General features: G+C 40.0%; 1 protein-coding gene across 4 annotated transcripts; it reads right to left on the bottom strand.

The window, feature by feature from the left end:
* Positions 1–84: 84 nt before the first annotated feature.
* ccna1 (cyclin A1) lies at positions 85–26,481 on the bottom strand. 4 transcript variants are annotated; one of them, XM_028596256.1, is made up of 9 exons: positions 26,331–26,481; positions 2,708–2,866; positions 2,367–2,586; positions 2,164–2,279; positions 1,815–2,041; positions 954–1,158; positions 711–824; positions 477–610; positions 85–301 (listed from the first exon to the last, which is right to left on the bottom strand). In XM_028596256.1, the coding sequence occupies exons 2-9, from the start codon at positions 2,864–2,866 to the stop codon at positions 250–252; spliced, it is 1,227 nt and encodes a 408-aa protein (XP_028452057.1). In that variant the 5' UTR covers positions 26,331–26,481; the 3' UTR covers positions 85–249. The 4 variants fall into 4 exon arrangements, with proteins under 4 accessions (XP_028452057.1, XP_028452056.1, XP_028452058.1 ...); XM_028596255.1 differs by lacking the exon at positions 26,331–26,481 and adding an exon at positions 3,969–4,157; XM_028596257.1 differs by lacking the exon at positions 26,331–26,481 and adding an exon at positions 3,838–4,157 and having other exon boundaries at positions 954–1,101.
* Between the last annotated feature and the right edge of the window lie 898 nt (positions 26,482–27,379).

Consider the following 27,379-nt stretch of genomic DNA (forward strand, 5'->3'; position numbering starts at 1 on the left):
TATTATAACTGATGACTTACCAGCTTTAAAACCCTTTTGTATTAATGTCTTGTCTCCAATTATTAAAATTCTTCAGTCACTAAGTAGGTTTTATTAGAAATAATTTATTGTATTTGCATAAAATATAAACAAGTCCAGATGAGCGTGGCATTGGCTTATATGGGATTTGCTGTAGAATCAGCTGCATTTATTTTGGTATAAATGTGATTATGTTCTAGGAGAAGCGTCAAAAAAGGGTGGGGAAGTTACTCATAGGAAAGGCAGAACAGCAGGTGCAGTGATCAGTGAAACACGACAATACCTGTAAATGGAGAGATAAAAGACATCAATTTAGAGATGTAAAATTGTGTCCTGGATGCATTAACAACCCAGACAATCTTCAAACTACACATGACAGAGCCCAAAGGCCTGTAGTTTACATAAGCTGTTGGAAAAATTGTCTTGATTTTTTATTTTAACTATAAACTATGCCTTACTTTGAACTCTTATACTTTTCCCTGATGGCCTGTAGTGGGTGACTCTCTGCATTGAGGTATAGCTTGTGGAGGTCAGTCATGCAAGGCACAATTTCAGCCGTGGTATAACCGGTAAAGACATGTAAGGAATCGGGCTACAATATGAGAAAAAAAATAACCTTAAGTTACATTTTGGCTAATTCTGTGAGAAATTCTCATAAAAAAGGGACAAGACATTGATCTGGACAAACTTACCCAGAGAGATTTGTTTACAGTGTAAGTGGCTAGGCAGTAGGCTCCAGCTGCCACTATAGATGGGGTATACTGCAGGAATGGATCAATTTCCAGCAGGCTTAACTCTGCTATATACTAGAAGCAGAAAAAAAAAACACATCAACAAATCAAAATACGATCAAGGGACATGGAAAAATGAAACTTCAAAGGCAGTGGGCACAAATGTAAATTCTAGCTGGCATTTGAGTTATTGATTTTGCTCACCAGGGCAAGGTTCTCTGTGTTGGCACCGACTGAGTGGATGGACATGAAAAGGCGAAGGAACTGGTTTGTGGTAGGGGCTGCCATCTTGAATGCCAGCCTTTTTAGGAAAACATGCTCCATCTGAACCAGCTGCCTCTTAGTGTAGGTGCTGTCTGTCGTGTACACAAACTCGTTCAGCTCAGGAGGGAAGATCTCTTCATATTTTCTACAAGGTGATAGATCAGGCAACATCAGCTTGTAAATTGTCATCCATTATTAACCCTTGTGTTGTCCTCCCAGTGACCATGAAGTCGCTGTCCTGTAACTTGTTGCTTTGTTTGATGCTTTTGCCGCTTTTTTAAACATTTATTTCAATGTTTTTTTTTATTCCTGGTCAATAAACCTAATTCAAATGACATTATACCAAATGTTTTAGATAAAAAAGCAGAAATTATGAATTATTTTTGACTAATAGTTAAGATCAGAGGATGTTGAATGAATCACAGACTGGTTTATGTCAAAGATTAGTCAGTACACTTTTATAAAACCATTTATAAAATGTTTTTCAAATGCTATGAAATTGAATAAAACACCCAAAATGCAATGGAAGTAATCAATAATTTTACCTGTGAAGAACGTTTCATGGTTTCCATACAACGTACATGCATCCAAGTTATTTTGGGGCAATTTGGTTGTAAGAAACCCATATTTCCGATATAACAAAATTGGAAAACGGGTCAAATTTGACCCGGGGAAAACACAAGAGATAAGTCAATTCAACTCCATAAGCTGATGCATACCATGACCACAACATGTTTTTAACGAATCAGTGACTGGACAGGAAACATGTCAACAAATTGTTAGAAAGACAGACTTGCTTACGCAGCAATCATTAATGCAGCTGTGCCGACCAGCTGCAGCTTTCCCCGTTTCACATATGCTGTGCAGGTGAGAAAGCGGTCCAAATAGTTGACAGCAAGGTGCAGAGTTTCAGAACCAAGCTTGTATTCCTGGACGACTTCCACCAGCCAGTCCACCAGGATGACCCGCATGCCGTTGGTGATCTCTGGATGTCTGTCTAAGTAGCCTGGCCTTGGCCTGGACCTCAGCTGGCATTAGAAACAAAAGCAGTTTTCATGAGATATTTGCAATGAACTGAGGAGCAAAACTTCATAACTATGCCCTGCCCATACACAGTAATGTAGTGCTCATAGTTCATATAATTTCGCACTTCACTCTCCCTCAAGTGCAGATGAATGTCCTCTGCATACTCGGAAACGCACAGCACCTCCTGTGACATCAGGGATTTATCTGGTTCAGACTGCATAGACGCATCCTGGCATGAACCTACAAGAGTAAAAGCTGTCAGGTAAAGAAAATGAAGACTGAACAAGAAAAAAAAGTCTTAAATGTTTTTGTATTTTCCAAACTCACTTGAACTCAATTCCAGCAGGAATCCCAAATCTGGATTTTGCAGGGCAGAAGTTTCAGCATCCAGGTAATAGCTGTCTGAGACCACTTCTTGACCCGATTCTGCAAGAACAACTTCACAAGCTTCCTCAACATACACATCAAAGGTGGAACTGGATGGACGGCCAAGAAAGGTGAGCTGGGAGCTGTCTGAGATCGAACTGTGTTTGGAAAATTGGCTTCCCTGCGGAGAAAAAATTGTCAATATGATTGCCACATTAAGTTGAAATGTGATCGTTCTAAGAGGGGAAAATGAATTGAAAATCACAAAATGTAATGCTCTCCACTGTGCCCTTCTCCCTTACCTGGCTGAAGGATCGGCCACGCTGATCGTTTTCTGACAACACACCGAGAACTGTCCGCTGTTTGGCTCGGTGGACCTGCAGTGCATCTATTTTGCTTGGAGGTGAAATGTTTTCTTTGCTAGTGTGACTGCCGCAATGGGCATTTGTGCTGAAGTTCATCTTTAAACAAGGAGATGGGGAAAGATAAAGTAAAAAAAATAGGCCACCATGGCATACAGGAAAGTAACTAACAACACTTAATGAAAAAAGGTTTAACAGGTATGTAAATCATCACATATACACCTGAAAGACACCATATTATTTGTCAGTTTCCTGTACGTATAGTAGGCCTGGTTCCCAACATGGCTGGGGGCCCTGAAAGGGGTTTAATGATAAATCTAAGGGGTCACAAGATCATTCAAATGAGCACACTAAAAAAAATAATAATTATGTACTTTTTTCTATTTTCAAATATTTGCTTTTTATTGTAAAATAAATAGGCTGCTTTAGCTCTAAAAAAAACTATTCAAATGAAACAATCTGACAAAAAAAACATCACCCTAAGCAACTCATATGTGCAACCTAGTAAACAATGAAGTAGGCCTAGTCATTGCTTTATGTTGGAAACCACAGCAGCATGGTAGTCATATTGGTTAGGTGGTTATGGCCTCCCTGACCAAAGCACAGCATCTAAATAGGGCTGCAACTAACAATTATTTTCATGAGTGATTGATTGATTTTTAATAATTTGTCTATACAATGTATGCATTATACATTTCCCAGAGCCCAATGTGACATATTCAAATTGCTTGTTTCCATTTAAAACACCAAATGTATTCACTTTACTATCATATATGAAAACAGAACATCAATCAAATCATCAAATTTGAGAGTCTACACCAGTGAATGTTTGGCTATACTGCTTGAAATAGGGTGCACACATCTTACACTCTCCTGCGCGCAAGTGGACTGGAGATTTCAGAAACATCATTACCATGGTTACAAGAATTTATCAATCACAGATACACAAAGCTAAGACAAACAGGTAGAAAAACCAGGCTTTAGTGTGTCACAGAGCACAGCCCAACAATAGTTTCCTGTCGGCTTCAAATATAAAACCGGCTACCATCTGTTCTTGACTGCAAACTCACCATAACCAGGGGCGACGTAGCGTTAGTTAGTTCACACTAGTTTAACGTTAGGTCAGGACGGTGGAAGCGAAAACACAGTGCATTCCACTAAAGCGGAGAAATGACCGGTTACTTTCTTATCTGCAGCTTACTTGGAGACAAACAGCGACCTCTCGCTGCGTTCAACCAACTTGAGTTTCCTGGGTGTCGGATGTTATTCGTCCAGTGGGGGGAGTTTTCTCGGTTTCGTTGCAAACTAATCAGCTGTTAACTCCGAACGGTTCTCTGTCAACCGCGTGCCCGAACGACACAGCTGACAGCCGACGACGTCGTGCGTCAGAAATCCCTCACTGGATGTATGAGTTTGTAATTTAATTTAAATCAATAAGGGTTCGGGTTTTTCTTTTTTTACTATGGGCGTGCATGACTACCTCCAGTACAAGTGATATGGTTTGATAGAGCGCTTATGATTGGATTGGTTTTCTCACAGGTTGTGATGCTTCAACAACAAAACAATCATGGATTTTGTCTATAGGCCTACTTTAGGCCTAATTGTATTAAAAAAATAAAAATCACAACAAAAAACAAACAATGAAATAGTTACTTATTTGAATATGATAACTGTGTGACATCCCTGGATTAGTTAAAACACTTCAGTTTTCATTATTTTTACAGCTGGTTATTTGTTTAAAAAAAAATATTTTACATATATCTAATGTTAGTGACTTTCCTTTGGTTTGGAATATGATAAGAAACATTCACTATGTGTTTGGGGTGTTTCAACAACAGCAGACTTTTGGGTGTGGTGGTGGATCATGAGTCGCTCTAGAGACACTGATCTGAAGAGAGCTTTTGTCACCATGTCATGAAATGATGTATGGGTTGTTGATAACTTGTTGGGCAAGAATGGCAGTGTCACACTTTGAGTAGGTGCAGACAAAATGGGCTTGAGTTTAGAAGAGAGAAGGGCTACTGTAAGCTAAGTGTAAAGCCATGGGCTGGTGATGACAGCAGTGACCGTACTGAGTCTACTCTTAAGTGAACTGCCTAAACATGTGGAGACAGGTGGTAGAACAATAACGTTTTTCAGAGAAATCACAGTAGTTAGAACAAGATGCTAGTTTAATGAAACAGATTTCAGTATATCTTCATAATTGGGAAAATATAATTTAAACTCCAATACATGAGAAAGATGGGGCAGTGAAAGTGAAGCTTCTCAATATTCTCTAAAATGAAAAAGAAATGTTGTGCGGAGCTAATTCTATAGCGCTAACATCTAACACCTCCTCTGGTTCACATCAAAATGTCTCACATCTCCAGAATGACAAACCTTTATTAAACAGAGTTGAAAAACAGCTGCTTGTTTAGCAGAGTGCTATAATAATTATATTTGTGTCCCATCTGTTTCACAAGAGCGTAGTCAGTTTGTCTACCTGTTTCCAATTGTTGATGTCATTATTAGAGCAGTTTATCGTCAATTTCACTGTGATTTGTTCATGCTCACAAATCTGGATTTTCTCTTTAAACTGGCAATTTGCACTTGATTGCACTACCACTTTCCTGTTTCTCACACACACACACACACACACACACACACACACACACACACACACACACACACACACACACACACACACACACACACACACACAGTAAAGAGCACCTGCAAGCTTTACATTGTCCATCAGATGGCAGGCTTTCTCTTCAGTAATAATGGTCTGATGTATTTCATCTGCAGTAAATCAAGCAGACTTTTGTCATGTTATGTCAAAAAAACATTTTAGGGTTTGTCAGATTATGTAACCACACATGCAGTCTAATCACAAGGCTACAACCAGAAGAAGTCAAATATGAGGAATAACTTTGGATACATTTATAACTGATCATATGACATTGTGACCCTGTTAAATCTAATTGCACAAATTACCACAGAACCTTTGATTCTTGTTATGATGATTATTATCACATCTGAGTCACAGCAAGAACTACAGCCAGTAAACTATAGAGTCAGCTATTGGAGCTTGGGAGGACCCAGGAGCATTAAGCACAGTGCTGTCATGCTGCTGCTGCTGAGCAGCTCCAGTGGAGCAACAGGGGATTAAAAGTTCCAATTTGCAATCTTTTGGTCACAAGGCTACTTCTTGAACCTTCAGCCAACCGTCACTCCTATACTTTCCCTACGACTGAATTTGATGAAACGCTCCGTCCATTTTTGTGCACTGTTGTTTTTTTGTGTGTATTTATCATTGTCCAATGTGCTACCCTCCTCATTGACCAGGACAGTGGGTTTCACCTCTAATCAAATGTAAGAATTAATTTTTTCTTTCTTTCCTTATATAATTCAGTTGAATTTCAGTTGTATCTTAATCCTTGCTCAGATATGTTGACTATGTATTTCAATCGGTCATTGAGGAAATCTATCCTGCTCAAATCACATACACTTATATTAGGAGGAACATTTTCCCTCCCAAAAGTTTGCTATCAAGCAGAAATCCCCAAGAAAAGTGTTGGTTGATGACATTGGCCATTCTTTTAGCCAGGTTAAAGCAGAACATGTAGGTTTGTTTTCCAGCCCAGAAATGCATGTAAAAACTACTGCTGTGCCACAACATAGGAAATGGCATTACGGTATCTTTTTACGTTACCATGTCAGACACAGATTTTGATTCTACTAAACAAAATGTAATTCATAATGGTAATTTCATCAACAGTGTCCTAATGTAATGCGATTCTGAGTGTAATTCTATATCAGAAAAGATGTAATGTTATTTAAACAGTGTAAAATTACAATAAAGGCTAAAGATTGTGAAAGACAAAAAAAAGTAACTGCTGTGCAAGCTACAAAACTAAAAAAAAAAAAAAAAAAAAAAAAAAAAATCCTTTAGAATACAAAAGGCCACTTAAATAGGGCTAATACCAAAACTACACTTGGAAAAGGTAGTTTTAATAACGTGGAAGATAATACTGCCTGTAATAAATGTTGGTATTTAAAGCGCAAACATCATGAATCAATTGCATTTTTCATTTTAACAGAATTACATTTTGACAAGATTACATGTGCTGTTATCTGGACATATAATCATAAAGTCAAAGATAATTAAGTCACTTTTCTCAGACCTACTGAATCTTATTCTTATGCAGTAGTTGTACTTTGTGTCAAGAGCACATTTTTCACAACCATGTGTAGTTTACAAATTTAAATTTTTGTGCAAAATTCCACAGTTTTGAAGCTCATATCAATATATCAAGATATCAATACCAGTTAGCCTGAGTGCCAAGGCTCGGTACAGTGAGTCATTTATGCATCGAAACTTTGGTCTACCGCAGAGCTGATGAAATGTCCTCATCCGTTTGGTCCAGTAGAGATGGGAGATAAGGTGGCTTGCTGTGGCTATTTTCTTCTCTCAAAATAAAATCGATATCTGGTGTCACACTGTGCTGAAAGGAGGGAGAGAGCAAAAACACACACACACACACACACACATTCAGACTTACACACAAAAACACAAACATGGCACCTGCTCGGGGGAAACAAAGTCTCTCTGCCTTCCTCTGTCTTTTGATCCCTCTTCCTCATTTCCGTTCAGTCCCTGAGCAGATGCAGATTGCTTATGACAGATAGCATTGGTCTGCTGCCATTTCATTAATGTGATGTATTGCTGGTGACAGGCTTGGGCCAGATGGGCTGGGGGGGGGGTTTAAGCATCACCTCTAAAATACTGTGCCATCCAGGAAAATCCTCCCAGCTGGGGATGGATGTCTCATCTCTCGGCAGCACCCTCATCCAGTGGTATTAGCCCTGTTGCCTGTTGGGAGGGATCATGGCTGGGATTGTCTCTCTCCCTGAGCAAAGAAAAAGTGTTCAGAGAACACAAAAGAGGCTACTAACCTGCATGATAAAGAGATGAAAAGGCAACCTAATCTGTGGAGGTTTACCCGTGTTGAACAGGAATTTTCCCATCGCCTTTTGCTGAAAAAGAAGCTGATTAACTGATCATGAGTCAATCCAAATGTAAGACTCACAGTCGATGTCAATTCTCAGTTATCTCTTTATCTTATTAGTATCGGTCATTTTACACACAACACTCCACTCCCCATCATTCTTCAAACATGACTACTCAAAGACAGATTGAAATATCCAGCTATGTTAGTAAATAGTTCAGGAAAACACATCATTAGAATACAGTTAAATAATTTTATTTAATAACACATTTATTGTCATTTCAGGCGGATTTAACTTGAACTACTGTCTGGCCGTCCTTGTGTTTACAATTATAAACACTGTTACAAAGATGGGTCATGTTAGGTTAAAGGTCAATTGGCAGCATATATTGGCTTGCAAAGCAACATGAGACAACAGAACTCTGAAGAGGCCAAATTGTCTGTGCCAAGCTGCAGTGAAGTAAAATCAAAAAAATAATGTAATGTGTGGAGCGGAAGAGTTTGAATACTCCTGACAAACACCAACAAACTACATCAAATATGAGGAGTAGTGATCACAAGTTAAAAATAACCAACAGGCAATATCTATGTTGTCTGAAGGTCACATGTTTCACACAGTCTTTGTGCTTTAAGAATGCTTTATTGAATGATCCTCATGCAGATCAAAGTACCTTATGTTGGGGAATATGATGTGGAAATTTAGTGCCAATCTCCTCCATTAAAAGGCCCATCACTGTAATGAGCCAGGGGCATGAAAAGAAAATGAACTCGGAGAGAGAAGGGGGATGTTTTGTGAAGACGGAGAGCTCTTATTGTCTGTTTCTTATGATGGTGGAATAATAAGGCTACTCACTCACTCACTCACTCACTCACTCACTCACTATAACCAGAGGGTGACACTTTATAGAATATCACAGCATGTGGTGATAACCATAATGATGCGACAAACATTTGATAAAACTTTAATTGTTTACTTTTGGGGTCTGCTTTTAATTCATTGGAGTGAATCTGACAGTGAGAGAGGGGGAGAAAGTAATATTCACTGTTTGACTGAAATGTAGGAATACCTAAACTGACTCAGTAAGTATGCACAAAGACAAACGTTGTAGCTTTTGTCCTTGTCTTCTATACATTTTATGGCTAACTTGTGCATCATATATATACCCGTCTCTCCATGCAGTATAAATTATGAATGTCTGAAGAGTAAGGACTTTTTTATTTGCAATTTAAGGATCCCACATCTTTTGGTGCACTAAATTATTCATATATTCAAATGAATCTGACTTTGAGGACGTTTTTTCCTTTCTTCTCTTCTTTCATGAATTTAGAGTGTATACACTTCAGAGGGATTGGACAAATTTGCCAAAGACTATTAGTGGTAAAGGTTTTAGTAGAGCAGTGGTTTCACTTCACCTTAGGGTGTTTTTTTTACATGTGTTGTAGTTTATGCCCCACAGTAGTATCACATATCCATCGGACTCATTGTTATTCTGGACAAGTACTCGCCTGTCAGGCTGCCTGTCGTGTGTGTGTGTGTGTGTGTGTGTCACAGTTATGCCTCAGTATGTTTTCCCTGCTCCATGCCATCAGATCTGTGGGGCTCATTTTGATCGGCATGACACGAAAAGCTGGAGTGTAGTCCGTGCATATTTATTGGCTGTCTGATCTGCAAAATCTTTGAAAACCAAACTGAACATCACAAATAATTCTGCACACTATCTTGGAGACATGGAAAAAATATATTATATTTTTACTGTTTCTCCGAGATTAAGGATGCAAACGTACTTTCTCCTGCAGTAAGCAGAAGACAAGGAAAACATTCCGCTTTCCTGCGCTCATTAAATTCTTTAATTTTGCTTTTGTGAGTTTTTCTCTCAGCAGGGAGCTTTGCAAATTGCTGCAGATTACCAGAGACGTAAAGCATATCTGGTAGTGCATCAACAATACCTAGACATTCTAACATATTTGCAACTAATATCTTGACACCTTTCTGTTATCTAAGTATAAGATTAGTTTAGCAGAATGAGCTTGTCAAACCAACATACACACATATTTTAGCTCAAAATAGTTTCCAAATGCAGTTGCACCCGACCAGTAGCTGCATGTCTTCCCCTAGTTAACATGCAGTGCAGAGACTGGTGTCCTCACAAGGGCAGTGTTAGGATGGCATGGAGTCAGAACATGCTGGGATATCAGGGAATGACACGGAATTGGCGGCCACGCCTTCTGGGATTAGTGACAAAAACCAACTGAAGCCAAAGCTCTTATCTCCATCCTTCAGTCCTCTTTCTTTCACTCACACTCACACTCACACACACACTTGAGTTTGCACAGAGAAAAGCACATGTAGTCCCACAGACATAATTAGCTTTTCCTCTTAAGGAAAATAAAGAATTGTGTGAGTGTAACGATTCCCTGTGATAGGTTTAGAAACGGTTTTGCAGAGTGTGATTGGTAGAGTGAAGGTCAGGGGGAGTAATTATTTGAATAATTAAATAATGTTCCTTTCCTCTGTCCTTGGTTTCTCCCTCAACACTGTCAACACTAGCGAAACTGCCTAGAGCGTGTCATTAAAAATATTTATAACTTTTTTTTTCTTTGGGTGGTTCAGATTAAAAAAATATTCCCAAATGGATATATGCTCATCAGATGAATCCCAGACCTGTCAAATGGTTGTGTGAAGTACACATGAATACCAGCCATGTGATGTTAGTGAAAGCTGGATTTGGATGTGTAATAAAGTCATCTTCCTCTCATCTCCACTCTCTCTGTTCTCCAATGCTGCTATTCCCCTCCGGTGCCTGTGTCAGTGGGCAGATGGCAGAGGACAGAGGCATCTGTGGAAGAGGAGGCGCCTTTTCCCCTTCACAGAGCAGGGACAGGTGTCTTCTGCCACACGATTAACACCTTCATGAATATCATTAAGGAGCTAACAAGCTCATATATGAGATTCAGGGTCAAGTGCAAAACGTATTTTAGATCAGAGGAGACTGAACTATATTTTAAGTTTTTAATTCCAATAAGAGCCACATAGTCTTACAATTAAAAGAAAGGGTTGGTTCACCCAAATTACAAAAATATATTTTCTCAACTTGAACAAATGTCTGTCACCCAGCTAGCACCCACAGATGCTGTGGACCTTCAGTAGCGGCTGCAGCTGAGCTAGCTAGTAATATTAGCGTTCCCCGCAGTCCCTCCGCCAGACAGAAGTTCTGATCTGCCTGGGTTCTAGCCGCAACTCGACCCAGTTACAGCAGCAGTTTGCTCTACTTCCGGCAAAGTAGTCTCATCTGGGAGCACTAATATTACTAGCTAGCTAACTACAAAGTTAGCTTCCCCAGTGCTGCATTCAAACTCTGTCGGAAATTATACAATAATTTAATAATGAACGCTTAAAGTAGCCCAGTAACGTTAAAGGACAATTCTGGCACAAAACGAACCTAGGAGTTAATAACAGATGTGTACCCACTCTGTCGTTCTCTGGGACATGTTTCCATGCTAATCCAATGTGTTTGTAGCTTGAAAGAAGCTAGCGTGGACCGCTGATTAGCTTACAACGCTAGTATTCGGGGCACAGGGAAAGTAAAAATAAATCGCTATTCTGTACCACTAAAAAGGCTAAAAATATCACCAAACTTCAACAGTGGCATAATGAGGGTCCCTACATGTTAACCAAAGCATTGATAACTTTGTGAGTGTACAGACAGTTTATTGAACGAAGAGCTGCCGGAGCTCTGTGGAAGGGCTACGAGAGAGAGAGAGAGAGAGCTACCGGTAGTAGTAGCTAGTAGGTAAGTACAGCCCTGTTTATCAGAGAGGGGAAATCTTCAGACTATACAAAACACTGCGTCTCTTGGGTGTTGCGACACAACAGATCGCAACACCCAGGTAGTTTTTTTCTTCTTTGGCTGCCCTTTCACATTTGAATCACAATCATATTGGAAGATTGTGCTGAGTTCTTATATTATCTGTTATTTTTTAATTTTATTATATATTTTTGTTTTAACATGTTCAAAATAAAATAAACTAACTAACTTCTCATTCATCTGCCATTTTGGGGTCTCATCTGAGCAGTGCTGCCAGTACAACGGTAGCCGGTTATTGCTTATATACCACTGTGGATAGTAACGCAGTTTGCTGAGAGCAGAGAGCAAGGCTGTGTCCCTTACACAAACACTGGAGAGATGCGAAACAAAAGGTTGATTGGGTGTGTGGGAGGGTGTGCATGTAATGAAAAATATTGATTTATTGGTCAATTATATGTAAGCATTTATCTGGCTGCATGTCTACTAATCTAGCTATTTGTTTGCCCATGTTAAAGGTGCAATATGTAATATTGTGTGTAATACTGGCAGCTAGCGGTTAAAATAGTTACTGCACTACCAATTCAAAATACTGGAGAGTCGTTTCCCCCGCCCCCTCCTGCCCAGACTCGAAGTTCACGGAGGTTGCCAGGCTGAGACAGCAGCATTCACAACAATGTAGCTGGACGCTTTTCTCACATAGCCAGACATTACTCCACAGCACAGCAGAGTAGCTAACGGTAGATGCTGGCTATATTGACAGTCATAAAAGCCCGTGCTGACGCAGAGCTCTGTAACCAACTGACAGACACACTTTTTCGGCTTAAAATTACAGTATGAACCGCTAAAAACACAACAACCTCACTGTCCTCTCCACACGCCAGTCAGGCACACTTCCTCGGCTTAGAATTACAATACGAAACGCTAAAAATACCACTACCTTGCCGACGGAACACACTTCATTGGCTTAGAATTACGGCAACAATCGCTAAACACACTGCAAACCCACAGTCCTCTCTTTCCGATTTACAGCCCCCCTCTCGTGGCTTAAAATAACTCACCGTTGTCGGCTCCAGCCGCTGAAGAGGCTACACGCTGTAAACAGCCATGGGCTGCCCGGTAATGTTAACAGTTAGCAGGGTTAGCATGGCGGCGTTAGCCAGGACCAGTCGGGATCACTTTACTGGCTATGTCTTAATTGTTTTGGCGAGTAACCAACTCGGTTACTCTAGCTATATAATTCAATGTGAGTACACAAATGTTGAAATGACAAAAAATGCCCGTCCCTAGTAGCTGTGATAAATTAGCGTGAAGCTAATGCTTACCGGTTCAGGAGAAAATAAGCCAACTCTGCGTCCTTTTGGGCTCTAAGCTGTCTCCATCTTTCAAATACATCTCCAATATTTACCAGGGGGTTGTTACGTCTCTGGTCACGCAACTGTTAGAAACATGCTGTTTTCTTTTTTTATGTCATGTAGAATCTATCTCCGTTGATCCTGTTCGTTTGTTTGCTGCTTTCATGCCTGTACTAACGTTACAGCTGTAGCTCGCTGGGTTTACGTTTTTACAGGTATATCTGGCAACCCGGCCTGCCTGTCAAACTGGGCCGTTGATAACAACACACAGATCAAAACATAAACATAAATTCCGTCACGGAATGTAAATTTCAAAAAGAAAAAATACTGAAATTAGCATTGTTGTCAGAAAAGATAGTATTTCAGTTTAACATGTTTCCTTAATATCTGATGAGGCATTGGTGTCATTTTTGGATTTATTACAGTACAAATATTACATATTGGACCTTTAACTAACTATGGAAAATCTTGTTAACTGTGAGAAATATTTGCTCAGTGAAAATGAGAGCACAAAGGACAGAATAGATTTGACTGTTAATATGGTCATTATTGAAAGGTGATGAGCAGCAGGGAGAAAAGAGGGAGGGCAGAGACAGAGGAAGTCACAGAGGGAATGAGATTAGAGCGAGCACTACTCCCTCTCTTCTCTTCTCTCTTTTCTTTTCACTTCACCACTTCAGTAAAAAAAAATTCATTAGTTACAGCCTCTCAATTAGAGACCTTGTGTATGTGTGTTTCCTTTTGAAAGTGAGCCCATTCATAGAGAGAATCTACATCTGACAGTGTCTACTCCAGCTGTAGTGCATGTGTGTGTGTGTGTGTGTGTGTGTGTGTGTGTCACACTGAATGACAGAGAGAGGGAGAGGGAGCGGACAGGCTCATAGGGAAGATCTCAGCAGGGGCAACAGATCTGGATTTGCTCGGCTGAAAACACCAAACACAACGGGATGGATTTCTGCACGACGTGAACGCGACCGAGGAACACCCGCATCACACATTAAAAAAGGTCGGCAACTTTTCCTTTTTTCAACAATTTCATGTATGCTGCTGATGCTTCAGGCTGCTTTTCATGAAATGTTTCCAAATGTTTTTAAGAATGAGACAGAACGGGAACAGTGTTAACCTATTCCTGCTGAATACAAAGAGCCATTATTCACCTCAAATGTATCGGTCTCTTTTCAGTTGCCAGCAACTTTATTCAGTGCGTTACCAGTGCCTGCAGAGCAGTCTTAAGAGACAAACACTGTTACAGACAGATAGGGAGATATATGGAAGACAAAACAACGCAAAAATGAAATAGTAAAATGAAGGAAGAGAAAGACATAAATGTTCAATGAGACTTGCAGCGGGAAAGAATTAATGTACATTCAGTCACCAACTTGGGAAATAAGCGGGCTTCCCATGTGGCAGATGAGAAAAAGAGGGAAGGAGTGATGAGTAAAGCAATTGTCCCCCCAGATTGAGAAAAAAAAGGAGGGTTGCATAAAAAAGTGCCTTTTAGGGTAATGAGAACAAGACCAGGGTTTGTTTGTGTTTAAAATGATGTATGATTCACCCTGTTCATCATAATAAACACAGAGTGACAAAGGAGCTGCACACAGACACACAATCGGTATCAAATGTATTGGCAACTGCACTCAAGTAGAGCAATTAACAGAAATGAGAACGAGGTGTAAAAATATACACTTCACCACAGGGATAAACTAACGGCCAGGTGCGCGCGCGCACACACACACACACACACACACACACACACACACACACACACACACACACACACACACACACACACACGCTCATTATCTACTCTGGCCACTGACCAAAATATTTTCCTATGCGTTTTAACTCAAGTTTTCTTTCTGTCAATTATAAAAAGAACTTTGTAACACCTTTAAGATCTCCTCACAATTTAGCTTTTCAAAATCCTCACTTTCATGCACTGAATATCTGAGAATCAAATGACTTGACCTACTTGTGGAGCCTTCAAGTGCACTCAGGTGCGCTGTGAGATTTTATCATTTTATCACTAATGTAAAAGAAATTAATAAAAAAACATAGTTTATTGTTTTGTGGAATCATTCATATTCCACCTGTTATTTTAAATTTGGAGTTGTGTCTGTCATTTATTGTCATACGTCACTTGTATTATATTTGTAAACAGTCTTTTAAGGGACGACATTTTTAAGTAAATACTGAAGACTTGATACTTGAGAGAAATAGATTGGTTGACATTGTGTGGGGAAATGGTTGAGAGCTTCTGACGCATATCGACACATCACTTTATTCATACTTTCATCATTCCAGCATATGTCTGACCCCTAAGTGGGTCATCTAATCTGTGGTATTTGGGGCTGCAGAAGCGATTTGGAATTCATGTGGCTGAGCCTTTAGGTCTGTTTTCAGCTGATCTGGCTCAGAATATAATATCTAACATGTTTGAAATTCAGGCTCCTGGCAAACTGTTGTTTGAGCTGGAATAGTGTCTGAATGCCTGTGCGTGTGCATACAGTATGTGTGAAAATCTTTCATATTTTCACATATATGCATGTATCTGAATGTATATGGCATTCCTGCTATTGGCTTAGCTCGTCTTTGTCTGTTCAGGCACACACACACACACACACACACACACACACACACACACACACACACACACACACACACACACACACACACACACACACACACACACACACACACACACACACACACACACACACACACACACACACACGCGCGAATATGGCCCAAATGCCATGACATTTTGCCACACATGGATCTTGTCCATTATTCATGAAAGTGAAAGTGAAAAGCTAATACCATAACTGAACAGACAACAGAAGGTTTATCTTGGAGGTTAAGATTTTAGTAAATATTTGCATATGCTGCATGCATGGACGGCAGAAATTTCAGTAATGGCTGGAGCTATTTTGTGTCACCAAATATCACAGTTTTAATTAGAAACAATAGAGTCAAAGGCTACGTTGCTATCTTAAGCTTTGTTTCCATCCACTTGTCAATCGAATTATCTGAAGTTAACTAAAAACATTCATGCAAATAAAGCCGGTGAAAATGTTTCCATCCAATGGCTTTAAAGCGAATAAAGACCTATGTGTAATGACGATACATGCTGTTTTGCGGTCAAATTGGTATATCAAATAGACTTAAAGGTCCTATGACATGCTGCTTTTTGGATGCTTTTATATAGGCCTTAGTGGTCCCCTAATACTGTATCTGAAGTCTCTTTCCCAAAATTCAGCCTTGGTGCAGAATTACAGCCACTACGAGACAGTCCTACAATGAGCTTTCCTTAGGATGTGCCATTTCTGTTTCTGTAGCTTTAAATACTACAGAGGAGGAGAGAGGTGGGGCAAGGTGGAGGGTGGGGGTGTGGCCTTGACCAGCTTGCGGCCACGGTTGTTGCTCTATTTTCTCATGGGCAGAATTGGTACACAATCCGTTCTGCCTGCACGATCCGTTCTGCACATGCGCAAGATATTACTGTTTACGACCTGCACGATCTGTTCCACGCTAGCCTATGGCTAGCCTCCACCGGGAAGCTAACGTTAGTTTAGCTAACAGCTAATTCGGCTAACCGCTAGCTGACAGCTAGATTCAGTCTAAAATGACGTTAAGTCAAACTTAATGGGAAAAGCAGACTACAGCTAAATTAAGACTTTACAGTAATAACAATAAAGACAAGTATTGAGTGATTGTATTTTAAATGAGCACAAGTAAAGTAGAACTGACGTAACAGCTGTTATATATGTTAACGTTTATTTTTACGTTTTATTTTGAGGGTCTTTTAAAGTTATTACATGCTGTCTCAGCTAGCGGTTAGCCGAATTAGCTGTTAGCTAAACTGAAGTTAGCTTGGCTGTCACCCGGAAGCGTAACTAACGTTAGCTTGGCTGTCGACCGGAATTGTGGAACAGATCGTGCAGTGTCGTAAATCCTCGTACAACAGCGCATGCGCGAACATTTTGCGCATGTGCAGAACGGATCGTGTACCGACAGGCGGGCCAAATTCTCTGGGCCACTGTGGGTGGCAGGCAAGGCAGAGAAAGGGGAGGTAACCTTTCCCCTTATGACGACATAAAGGCAAGATTCCAGATTGGCCGATCTGAGCTTTCATTTTCTCAAAGGCGGAGAAGGATACCCAGGGCATCTATCGCCATTTCTAGCCACTGGGGGACCATAGGCAGGCTGGGGGAACTCATATTAATGTTTAAAAAACCTCATAAAGTGAAATTTTCTTTAAGACATTTTAAGGTCTTTCCATTAATTTTCGCACTGAATCACACAACATTCAAGCTAACATTTGTGAACAAAGTTTGCTAGCCGAAATAGATTGTGCCGTCTACCTACAACTGATTAATATTGCACAAGTTGTAATAGTGCTTATGTGCCAGATAATAGTGACATATTAAGCTATAATAAGACAACGCTATCAAAACATTGCTGATGAAAATAAATCATGGCATTTCTTAGATTTTTGCTATCTAAAATGGCCGTCATATTTTGCTCGTAAATTAAATTTAAAATGTCTCATCTCCTCGTTTGCTGACTTACATGGCGGGTGTCTTTGTTGACACCCGCCATGTCTGCAAAGAAAGTGGAAATATGTGGCGGAAATTACCTACAACTTCTTCATTTGTGGCGGGTTGCAACCAAACCTAAAACATCAAATAACATTTTCATCAGCGTTTAACGCATAAGTTGTTTACTAATAGAAAATCTAATGAGATCGAATGCACAAACTTTGTGTCGATATTCAATGGAATTTTACTGTTTTCATAAGGCATTTTTCATTCGATATTACTTAATTTTCATAAAAAGGTGTGGATGGAAACATGGCTTCTGTTAGGCCCTGAATGGGCAAGCTATTGTAAATATATAAATAAAAACAATAACACCAGACTCACATGAATCTTCAGAATAAACAGATCAAAGTATAGATTTAATGTGTTTTTGCTCTACCAAATACCAAATCCTTATAGGTCCAAGCCTGAGGGGGCTGGGAGCTTGTAACCCTATTGTAATCGCTTTTCAGTTCATTATTTTTCCACCACTAAGTGTGTCGCTGCAGCCTAAACCGTGCATGGTGTCTCGGTGCTAGTCCACAACCCTGCAGGGACCTCAGGCAAAAAAAATGAACACTTCTGCCACTAGGTGGCGCTATAATAAAACGGAAACACATTTTAGCCTACAACCCCCATACCGTGCACCACACGCGTTCCCTGAATGTAGCTGAATTACATGACGTAGGTCACACTGATTTCCACCTAGACTTTTGTCGCAGCAAAATCGCGATATACCGGAAACCTATTTTTTTCTAACTCCTCCAAGGCCATGCGTTTGATCCACTAAACTTGGCCTATAGTATCTACAGACGGACCTGACAAAAAGTTATCAAAATAATTCTGCTCACGTGGAAAATTCCACCAAAACACAAACTTTTGCATACTTCATATAAAGTAAATGCTGTCAAGACAAAACTTCTCGTTTGGCACGACACTCACACTCACAGTTGTGAAGATTCTGTTTTGCCATATTCCACTTTGAGCCATTAGGGGGCATCACAAATATGAAAAGATTATATCTAATTAAGGGCTCATGTGTTTTTTTTACAAAATTTGGAGGGTACAATAGGGCCACTTCTGAGGCCATGGTGTACTGATTGGTCAAAATGGGTGTTGCCTATTACACCCCCAAAAACTGCATTGGTGCTTTTAAAATGGATGTTTAAAATGTTGCATTTTCGATTTACTACAGACCTCACAGCTCATGCCTTGCAATTTTCCTGATGTTTTCCTCGCCATCATCACATTTTGGGTCTGACTTTTGCGGACTTCATGGGTCGTCGAGGGAGACTCGCGCCAGTGAGGCTTGGAAAATTTTATCTCTGAAAACAATAGTTGCTACTGTATGATATTGTTGGCATATTATTAAAGCTGGTTGATCATTTTCTAACACGTCAGATAACTTTAGAGCATAAAACTGCAAAGGCCTGTACAGCAAATGTTATAATTTAAATAAAAACAAATGTCAGTTTGCATGTAAAATACACACTGCACAAAAAAAATAAAAAATTGGGCAAAATATACTGAGGACAACAAGAGCACAGGATATTTATGTGGACAGAACTCATAAGAAAAATTGGGCAAAATATACACTGAATACTGACAGTTAGGAAGATTATAAGGAGATGATAAGAAAATTAAGAAGAGTGAGAAACAGATTGAGAAACTGGAGCAGAGGAAGCTTCACGGCACAATGTCTCAGGAGGAGTTTTGCTGAACATACTCTGCCAGCAGAGGATGAGATAGTTTGGGGGAGTGACTTGCAGAGATTGTGCAGCTCAGTAAGGAGTTTGATCAGGACAAAGGGGAGCTTTAGAAGTCAAGGCTCAGTGTCTATAGATACAGGCTGGTTGTGGACAAACAATATGCTCAAGTTGAGACTGAACAAGCAAAGGTGGAGCAGAGGGTGAAGAAAGCTGCGGAACTCATGAGGATAAATTCTCTCAAGGCAGCCCAGTTTGAAGAGTGTGCAGTAGAGATAGCCAAAGACTGTACAGAATGTATTAAAAGCTCTTGACGTAGCCGAGAGGGAAATGCTGACATTGAAAAATAAATCATAAAAAGTCATAGCTGAGAGTGAAATAGAAGAACATTTCTGAAAGGACCAACTGATGAGCTCCAGACTGGAATATGCAGGGGGAAACGGGAGTATGAGGAGGCTGAAAGGCAGAATAGTCTCAAAATGCCTGAACTTCCCTGACTGGGAGTGAGGGGGAGATACTTATTCTATGTTAAATTGTCAATGAAAGAAAGTGACGAAAGTCAAGAGAATGCAAGTCAAAGAACGTCAAGCTTGTGATGTCCATGACCGCAAGGAGCGCGGTCATGGAAGGCTTGTATCATGTGGACGCGATAACAGTTTTGTTGTCATTACTTAGAATTCCTCAAGGGGCAGCAGAAACTACGCACTATAGCTTTAAAAGTGACATATTTATTCTGATGTGAAAAGCTGTTCATGTGAATTTCAAAAAGTAACTGATAAATAATTATCATTTGGTTATCAATTTGGTGCGGTGGTATCAGCCGGGGGGAAACACAGGTATGGGTATGGGTCACAAACTGGGCTTGCACATTTGATGATGTTCATGTTTAGCAGAAATCCTTAAAAAGTAGGAAAAGTATCAACTAGGGCTGCACAATATATTGTTTTTTTATCGTCATTGCGATATCAACCTGGGCAACAAACACATCGTGAAAGACAGAGATTTTTTGTGTTTGTTAACATAAAATATCAGTAGAAAAGTGTACTTAAAAATGTAACTGTCATTCTTTTTTTAGTGGTGCCTTTTTTCAATTCAATGTTCAATTTGTTCAATAAAAGAATGTTGCAAATTATTTCCTTTAATTTGTTTTTAATTCAACAAGCAGTTCGTTGTATTTTAGCAGAATACTGAAAGTACACTTTAATATATGTTTAGTTACTGCAAGTAATATCGCGGTATCAAGCTGATAAAACAATGTTGTTGTATGTCTTTTGAGCTGTTAAAGACAAGGTCTTCAAGCCCCAAAACAGAACATTAGGGTTAAGCAACAGCTGAAGTTAAGCCAGTATCTTGTTACAGAGACTCAAGAACAAGTGAGATTACAGCTCGGTGGGAGAGAGATAAAAACGAGGCACAAAAGGCAGAAAAAATAATCCAGTCCAGCTTCAAGAGTCAGCGATTTATTCTCTCAGTCTCAGAAAATGCATAAAAGGAGGCTTAGCTGACCAAAGAACTGATCAAAGTCACGCTAGTGTTGGAGAGAGTGTGGAGAGAATCAGCATAGAGACTGAGGCTCAGCTGGTGACTGCATCCAGCTGATTGAGTAGCAAGCAAAGCATGATTGTAGAAAATTACATCTTGAAGAAAAATAAAACCCATCACATTTAGAGGAAAAAGTGAGATTAACTTAACACCTCCTTTTGCAGACCTCTAGTGGTTTAACTTCTCACTGCTGCAGTGATGTAGTACTCCCGGATGTGGTCAGTACACTGTGACATCACCGTTAGGTGTGGTTACAGGTGCAACAAAGAAAACTTTTGGCCACTCCCATACCACTGATGTGGGGATATAGTCAGAGGTAAAAGAGAAACTTTCAACCAGAGAGAGCAGTGAAACACTGTTTTTCCTGGTGCTCCATCCATCCAAACCATTTGTAGACAAAAATAAACTCAGATCCATGTCTTCCTACCGCAACCAAATAAAAAGTAAGACATTTTCAGCATTTATATAATTTTCCTGAATAGGGATCTATCATTTACCCATTAGCCCTTGGTGTTCTCTGTATTACACTCGGAGGTATTCCTAAGGAAAAAAAACTACCGATTCACTTAACGTGTGTGTGTGTGTGTGTGTGTGTGTGTGTGTGTGTGTGTGTGTGTGTGTGTGTGTGTGTGTGTGTGTGTGTGTGTGTGTGTGACCTCTTTAGCCTCAGTGGGACTGCATGGCATGCCCTCTTAAAGTGGATTAGCTTAAAAAAGAACCGAACGTACCTTGTTGCCTGGATACAAAAAGCATCATTAAGCCCAATTATCAGCCACTTCAGCTCACAATGATTCATGTCCATCACAGATTTGAAAACAACATATCATTAACGACAGCAACCTATACAGAGCAGGAAAGAGTAGGAGGGGTATGACAAGAGGAGGACAGTAGATAAGATGACAAAAAGGTGGCAGAGTAGAAGAAATTAAAGCAGAGAGATAGAGAATGAGTGAGCGGGGTGGGGGAGGGGGGCTGAATCTATCTAATGAAAAGGTGAAACACTGGCTGTCTGAAACAAAACAAAACCTGCAATCACTGATCTCTAATCATGCACTTGTACACTCACACACACACACACACACACACACACACGGACACGGACACGTACACAGATAGCGGAACAGATGTACACAGATGAACATACATCGACTTTGTATGCACCCATAAATGTATGCACATACACATATATTGCCAAGAATGAGGGAACATGCACACGTACAATTAATGCAACACATGTAAAATAATTGTAATGTGATGTAAATCTTGTAATTTTATATGATCATGTCGCATGTATAAGAGTGTCACTGTTTATTGTGTATGCTCAATATAGCCTGACTATTGTACTTTTGGTAATGATTACATGATATTAGGGATGTCACGAGAACCTATACTTCGGTACCAACCCGGTACCTGACGTTTTCATTTTTGTAAATCACGCTCTCCTTGGCCCCTCCACTCCACACCATAACAGAAAGTTGAAACTAAAAGAAAACACTGAAACAAGAGTGACATGATGCAGATCGGGCTCGGTTTACTAACTAGGGACTGGGGTCGCAAATTAGCCTTGGCTAGAAATCCTATATGCAACACATCTTGCACATTATTGTAACCTGTTACAACGTTTTTTGCATTGTCCCTGGCAAATAAACTAATAAATAAATAGGCATGTTCATAGACTTGTCTGACAGGCACATGACTGATTGACAAATTTCTAGCTGAAATTACAATATTTGTAAAATTGAAGTAGAATTTGAAGTGGACCTCCCGGTGGACCTTTTTTTCCAATATCAGCAATTAAAACTTTTAATGAAATTGTTAATATACCTGAAATCAAGATGGTCATTACAGGGGGATAGATAGAGGACAGCAGAAGGAAGAGCAATGCATGGGCAGTAAATATCCATACTGTAGGGATGTAACGGTGCATCGTGAATCCGTTAAAAATCGATTTAAACCTCAACCGGTTGAGATAAAAAAATCATTGATAAGACAGCTTAGGTGAGAAAGGGGGAAGCCTGGACCTTTGCATTGAGGCATAAGCCTCGAAGGTATATGTGCACCTGCTCTATCCACTGAGCCAAGCCGGCCACATCAGGACACAATTTTTAAATAGCCTAGGGCGTAATGCTAGTTAACATACAGCAGGTAACGTTAGTCTACCGTTAGCTAGCAGCTGGCTTAATTAAACACGGTTAAAATGCTGACAGCTAAACAGTCTAACATGTGTCACTGGAAAAGGATTCCAACAGCGGGACGTCAAATAGTCTGCCGCTGAAGACACAGAGGAGACTAGCTACACTTTGAGACACCGTGGACACGGGCGCTGTAAACAACAGTGACGGGACTTAGTGTTGCGTTTGGGTCCAGCTCCGTAAGCTTGTGTTTCGTTCAATGTTGTAAAATACCCTTCTGCCGTCTTGTGTTTTATTTTTGCCATTTAACAGCAAATGACTGGTGAAAGTTGTTATGAGTTATTGTTATTACATTTTAAATAAATCATTTAAATGTAACAATATGTCCTTACATAAAACAAGCCATTCTTTAATGTTTATTGTTTTATTTAAGATAAAATACTTATTTCAGTTGCACTTTTGATAAGAGGGCACATCTGCTGTTTTGCACAGTTTATATAAATAAAGGAATATTTTCATTTCCTTCTGTTAAAAAGAATCGTGAGTTACATCGTTACATCCCTACAATACTACAACTCTGAAAATTTGCAGGAGAGAAAGAGCCTATATAAGTCAACAAAAGTGACAAGACAGTTTTTGATTGGGCTGGGAAGGCGACTAGGAGTATTTGATAAAGAAAACAGTTTGGGGAAGAGAGCATGCAATCAGAGAAAGAGCAGCCTATCCTCTTCCCTCATCATTATGCTATGTATATCCCTGAAGGTACAGTGGGCCGTAAATTAAAGAGAGCAGAGTTCTAGTCAACTGTTATAATCCAGAGAGGGACAAACAGAGAGAGAATAAAAGGGAGTGAATAAGTGAAGAGGAAAAGTGTTTGAGGATAGAGTGGCTTGCTTTAACACGACATTGCTCAATAGGAGATAAAAAAAAGTGTTGTACCAGGTCAGTGTATATTTTGGTCCTTCGATTTTCATTTCATAAACAGGTATTAAAAAACAAAAAACAAATGGTTATTTGATTTTCGTTTTAAAAATACAAATTTTGAAATTGAAATAAATGCCGTTTTTTTTCCTTTTCATGGTCAAAAGGGGATGGGAGAAATTTAAAATATGCTTTGATTTTCAATTTCTTGGTAGCGTTGCATTTCCCCCGACTCATTTCCTGGTTCTCCTTCTCCGTAAACAACATGAAATCAACAAGATAGTTAACTTGTACTGCTCCAGATTTCCCACCGTGGTCAGAAAGAACAGGGGAGACACTTTAGTTTCTTTCACTATATGACTCTAGAGTCACTACTCGCTGCGGAGCTAATCGCCGGCACTCTCTCACTTCTCCCTCGCTCACCAGCTACACACACACACACACACACACGGGCGACTCGACACACACACCAGCGCACAAGTATAAACATCAGGCCACTTGTATATGTGCTACGGAGAAAGCTCTGCCTCCGGCAGCAAAAAACACCGCTGGCTAAACTATTTAAAAATGCCGTCTGTCGCTAGCAATGCAGTGATCAGTGACAATTCTTTCCGACCAATCTGTAGCCTGCAGGGTTTCACGTCACCTTCTCGGCTCGCCTCAGCTCGCTTGGAACCTCGACTGAGGAGGTACTAAAAAAAGTACCTGTTAGCAGGTACCAGGTACTTTTTTTTCGTAATGGAAAACCAAAAAAGGCGAGTAGAGTCAAGGCGAGGCGAGTAGGTACCATGTAATGGAAAAGTGCCATTACATTAACATTACCGTCACAGCGCCAAAGTAAAATCAAAGCATGTTTTAAATTTTCACATTCCCTTTTGACAACGAAAAGGAAAAAACGCCTTGTATTTCAATTTTAAATTTTGTATTTTAAAACGAAAATCAAATAACCACTTGTTTTTTTGTTTTTTAATACCTGTTAATGAAATGAAAATTGAATGACCAAATTAACATACACTGACTGTACCAACATTGGATTGACAAGTGTTACAGGCTCAGAAGGAAGAGCTGGGTCCAAACTGGTGCAACACATTATTATGATTTAAAGGAGTGACCTGTGCAAAACATATTAGTGACAATAGTCACCAAAGTTGTTCAAATCATCATCAAGTGGCTTGTGCATCAGCTCTATAGCTGACAGTAGGGGGTGGTAATATCCTGTCTTGCTATAAACTTCTCATAATACTTCAATGTAAAGGCTCAGTAACGTTACTTGACATGTGCCCATACACTGCACCTAACCTGACTCCGCCAGATGGATTGCTTCGCATTTGCTCGGCATATCCATCTGGGAACTTTCCGTTGGAGAACTTTTGGGAAGGGGCGGAATACTGGTTATTTGATTGGATGAACCATCTGTCTATCACCTATAGTTGGTGATAGACGGGCCAAATCAACCAATCAGATCCACGAAGCGTATGAAAATACAACCACAAGCCCGCCCCTGCTGCTGCAGGCAAAGCATAGCTCGTAAGCTCAGCATGCAAGCAACATGTCGGTAAAGGATATTTGCCATTTGTGTAACGAGAATTTAGGAATAAAAGGCACCATTTCAGGTTCCCGGACCATATTCCTAAAGAAGGATCCAAGAGAAAAAAGCATTAGCGAGCAGCTAACAGAATTAGGGCTACCGCTGGCTGATAATACTGGTTAGCTGATTGGATAAACCATCTGTCTATCACCACCTAACCCACCTCAAAACCAACGCTGATTGGCCCGGTCGTTTGGCTAACGGCTCCAAATTTTCTCTGCATCAAGATGCCAGACTGATCTGTGAGTGGAAAACTGGAGCTCGCGAGATCAGGACGGTCTCACGAGGCTACACTGCACCCAAACTCAATAACATTTATATGCCAAAGTAAAAAAAAAACACATTAAACATACAAAAATACATATTTTCACAACACTTGACATGAGCAAAACTCTCCATGCTTCACACAATCCGCATGCCATGATCAACTGTTTGCCTAATTTACCTGCCTAATTATCTACCTACAGGCATTAGGTTTAACTCTGCTAGCTAACGGTCTGTCAACTAGCAGTGTTCTTAAATTTAACTCACTACGAATTCACTAATTAGGATAGGACACCGTAAAAATGTATAAAAGAACACCAAACAAACTACTAGGGTTGTTTTTAACATTAACTAAACATTTCACTGGGCTTTAGCGACTCCAAATGGCCGTTAAGGTTAGTTAATACTTTCCTAGCCGGCGCCATGGATGTAGGCCGGCGCTAATCGCTAATGCTAATCGCTAACACCTAGCTAACGTTATTCGTTATGCTAATCGCTGTCGCTTCCAGCACATACACATATCCCAGCCTTGCATGTAGCATGTAGTTAAACTGTAGTTAAACATGTAGTTTAACTCAAATTTACAGTATCATTTCCGACCCGAACAATTGTTCATAGTGTTCAACAAAAGATTATATCGTATTTTGTCACGGTCCAACAGTTCAAATATGGTTATCTTACCTGTGCAAAACATGTTTATGACAATAGTCAGCATCACTCAACATCAGTGCAGTGAACTCACGATCGTGACTGTGAACGATGCTGATAGCGCTGAGCTCTTAACGCCCTCTGCTGAATTTTCTTCGTACTAGCACAGACCATATAACAAATGTCTAATTTTTAAATGGGGGCATTCAAATATGCATCTAGTGTTTTCTAAACCAGTTTTCACACGGTAGCCTACTTCACAAATGTACTGAAAATGGTCTGTTAACACCTTAGGGGCCACACATGCAGTTATTGTATTGCAGCTCAAAGGCTCATGGAGAAGGTGAATATAGTTTACTCCACTCCCCTAAATATATAATGTGACCAGGCTCACATATGGTCCATTATGAAATGCATAACCATGAAATGGAGAGAAAAGAGGGCAGAGCTGGCAGATAAGAAAGAAATGAGCACACGCCATTGTGAGGCAAAGAGTGTGTGTGCTGACCCCCTGCTTTCATTCTAGTAGTCATGGTCAATCATCCCTCCCTTTGAAGTGTCTTTCTCTGCTTTCATATATCAAGTCAAGACACAAGGCTGGCCTAACCCAAATACAAAACAGCCTCTTTTGCTCTCTGTCTCTCACCAAGACTGTGAACATTTCTGCACCACAATGCTCAGTCACATCGTCTAGTTAGTTTTGTGCCATGCAGTTATTTGCAGTGGAACATTATTAGCAATATCAATGGAGGAGGGTTGGCTCTCAGCTGTCTTTGTGAAAGCTGATTATGAGTTTAATTTAATCAGATAAGGATGTCTTCGTTTATGAGCATATGAGGCTCCAGGCACCAAGCCTGACAGGCCTTTAATGAGACATGCACTCCCCCTGCTGTTACTCTTTATTATAGTCTGGCCACTATAGCTCCTTTAATCTGTCAATCTCACAAACATGTTACAACAGAGTAGTTCATGGTAGTTTTTGTGATTACCCAGATATTCATTACTATACACATGGGTGTTGGACTATGGGGAAAAGGGGGACTGAGTATGAGGGCCCACAAAGATAATTCAATCAGGAGAGA

The sequence above is a fragment of the Perca flavescens genome, chromosome 13 (genome assembly GCF_004354835.1).
Source record: "Perca flavescens isolate YP-PL-M2 chromosome 13, PFLA_1.0, whole genome shotgun sequence".
Taxonomy (NCBI): Eukaryota; Metazoa; Chordata; class Actinopteri; order Perciformes; family Percidae; genus Perca; species Perca flavescens.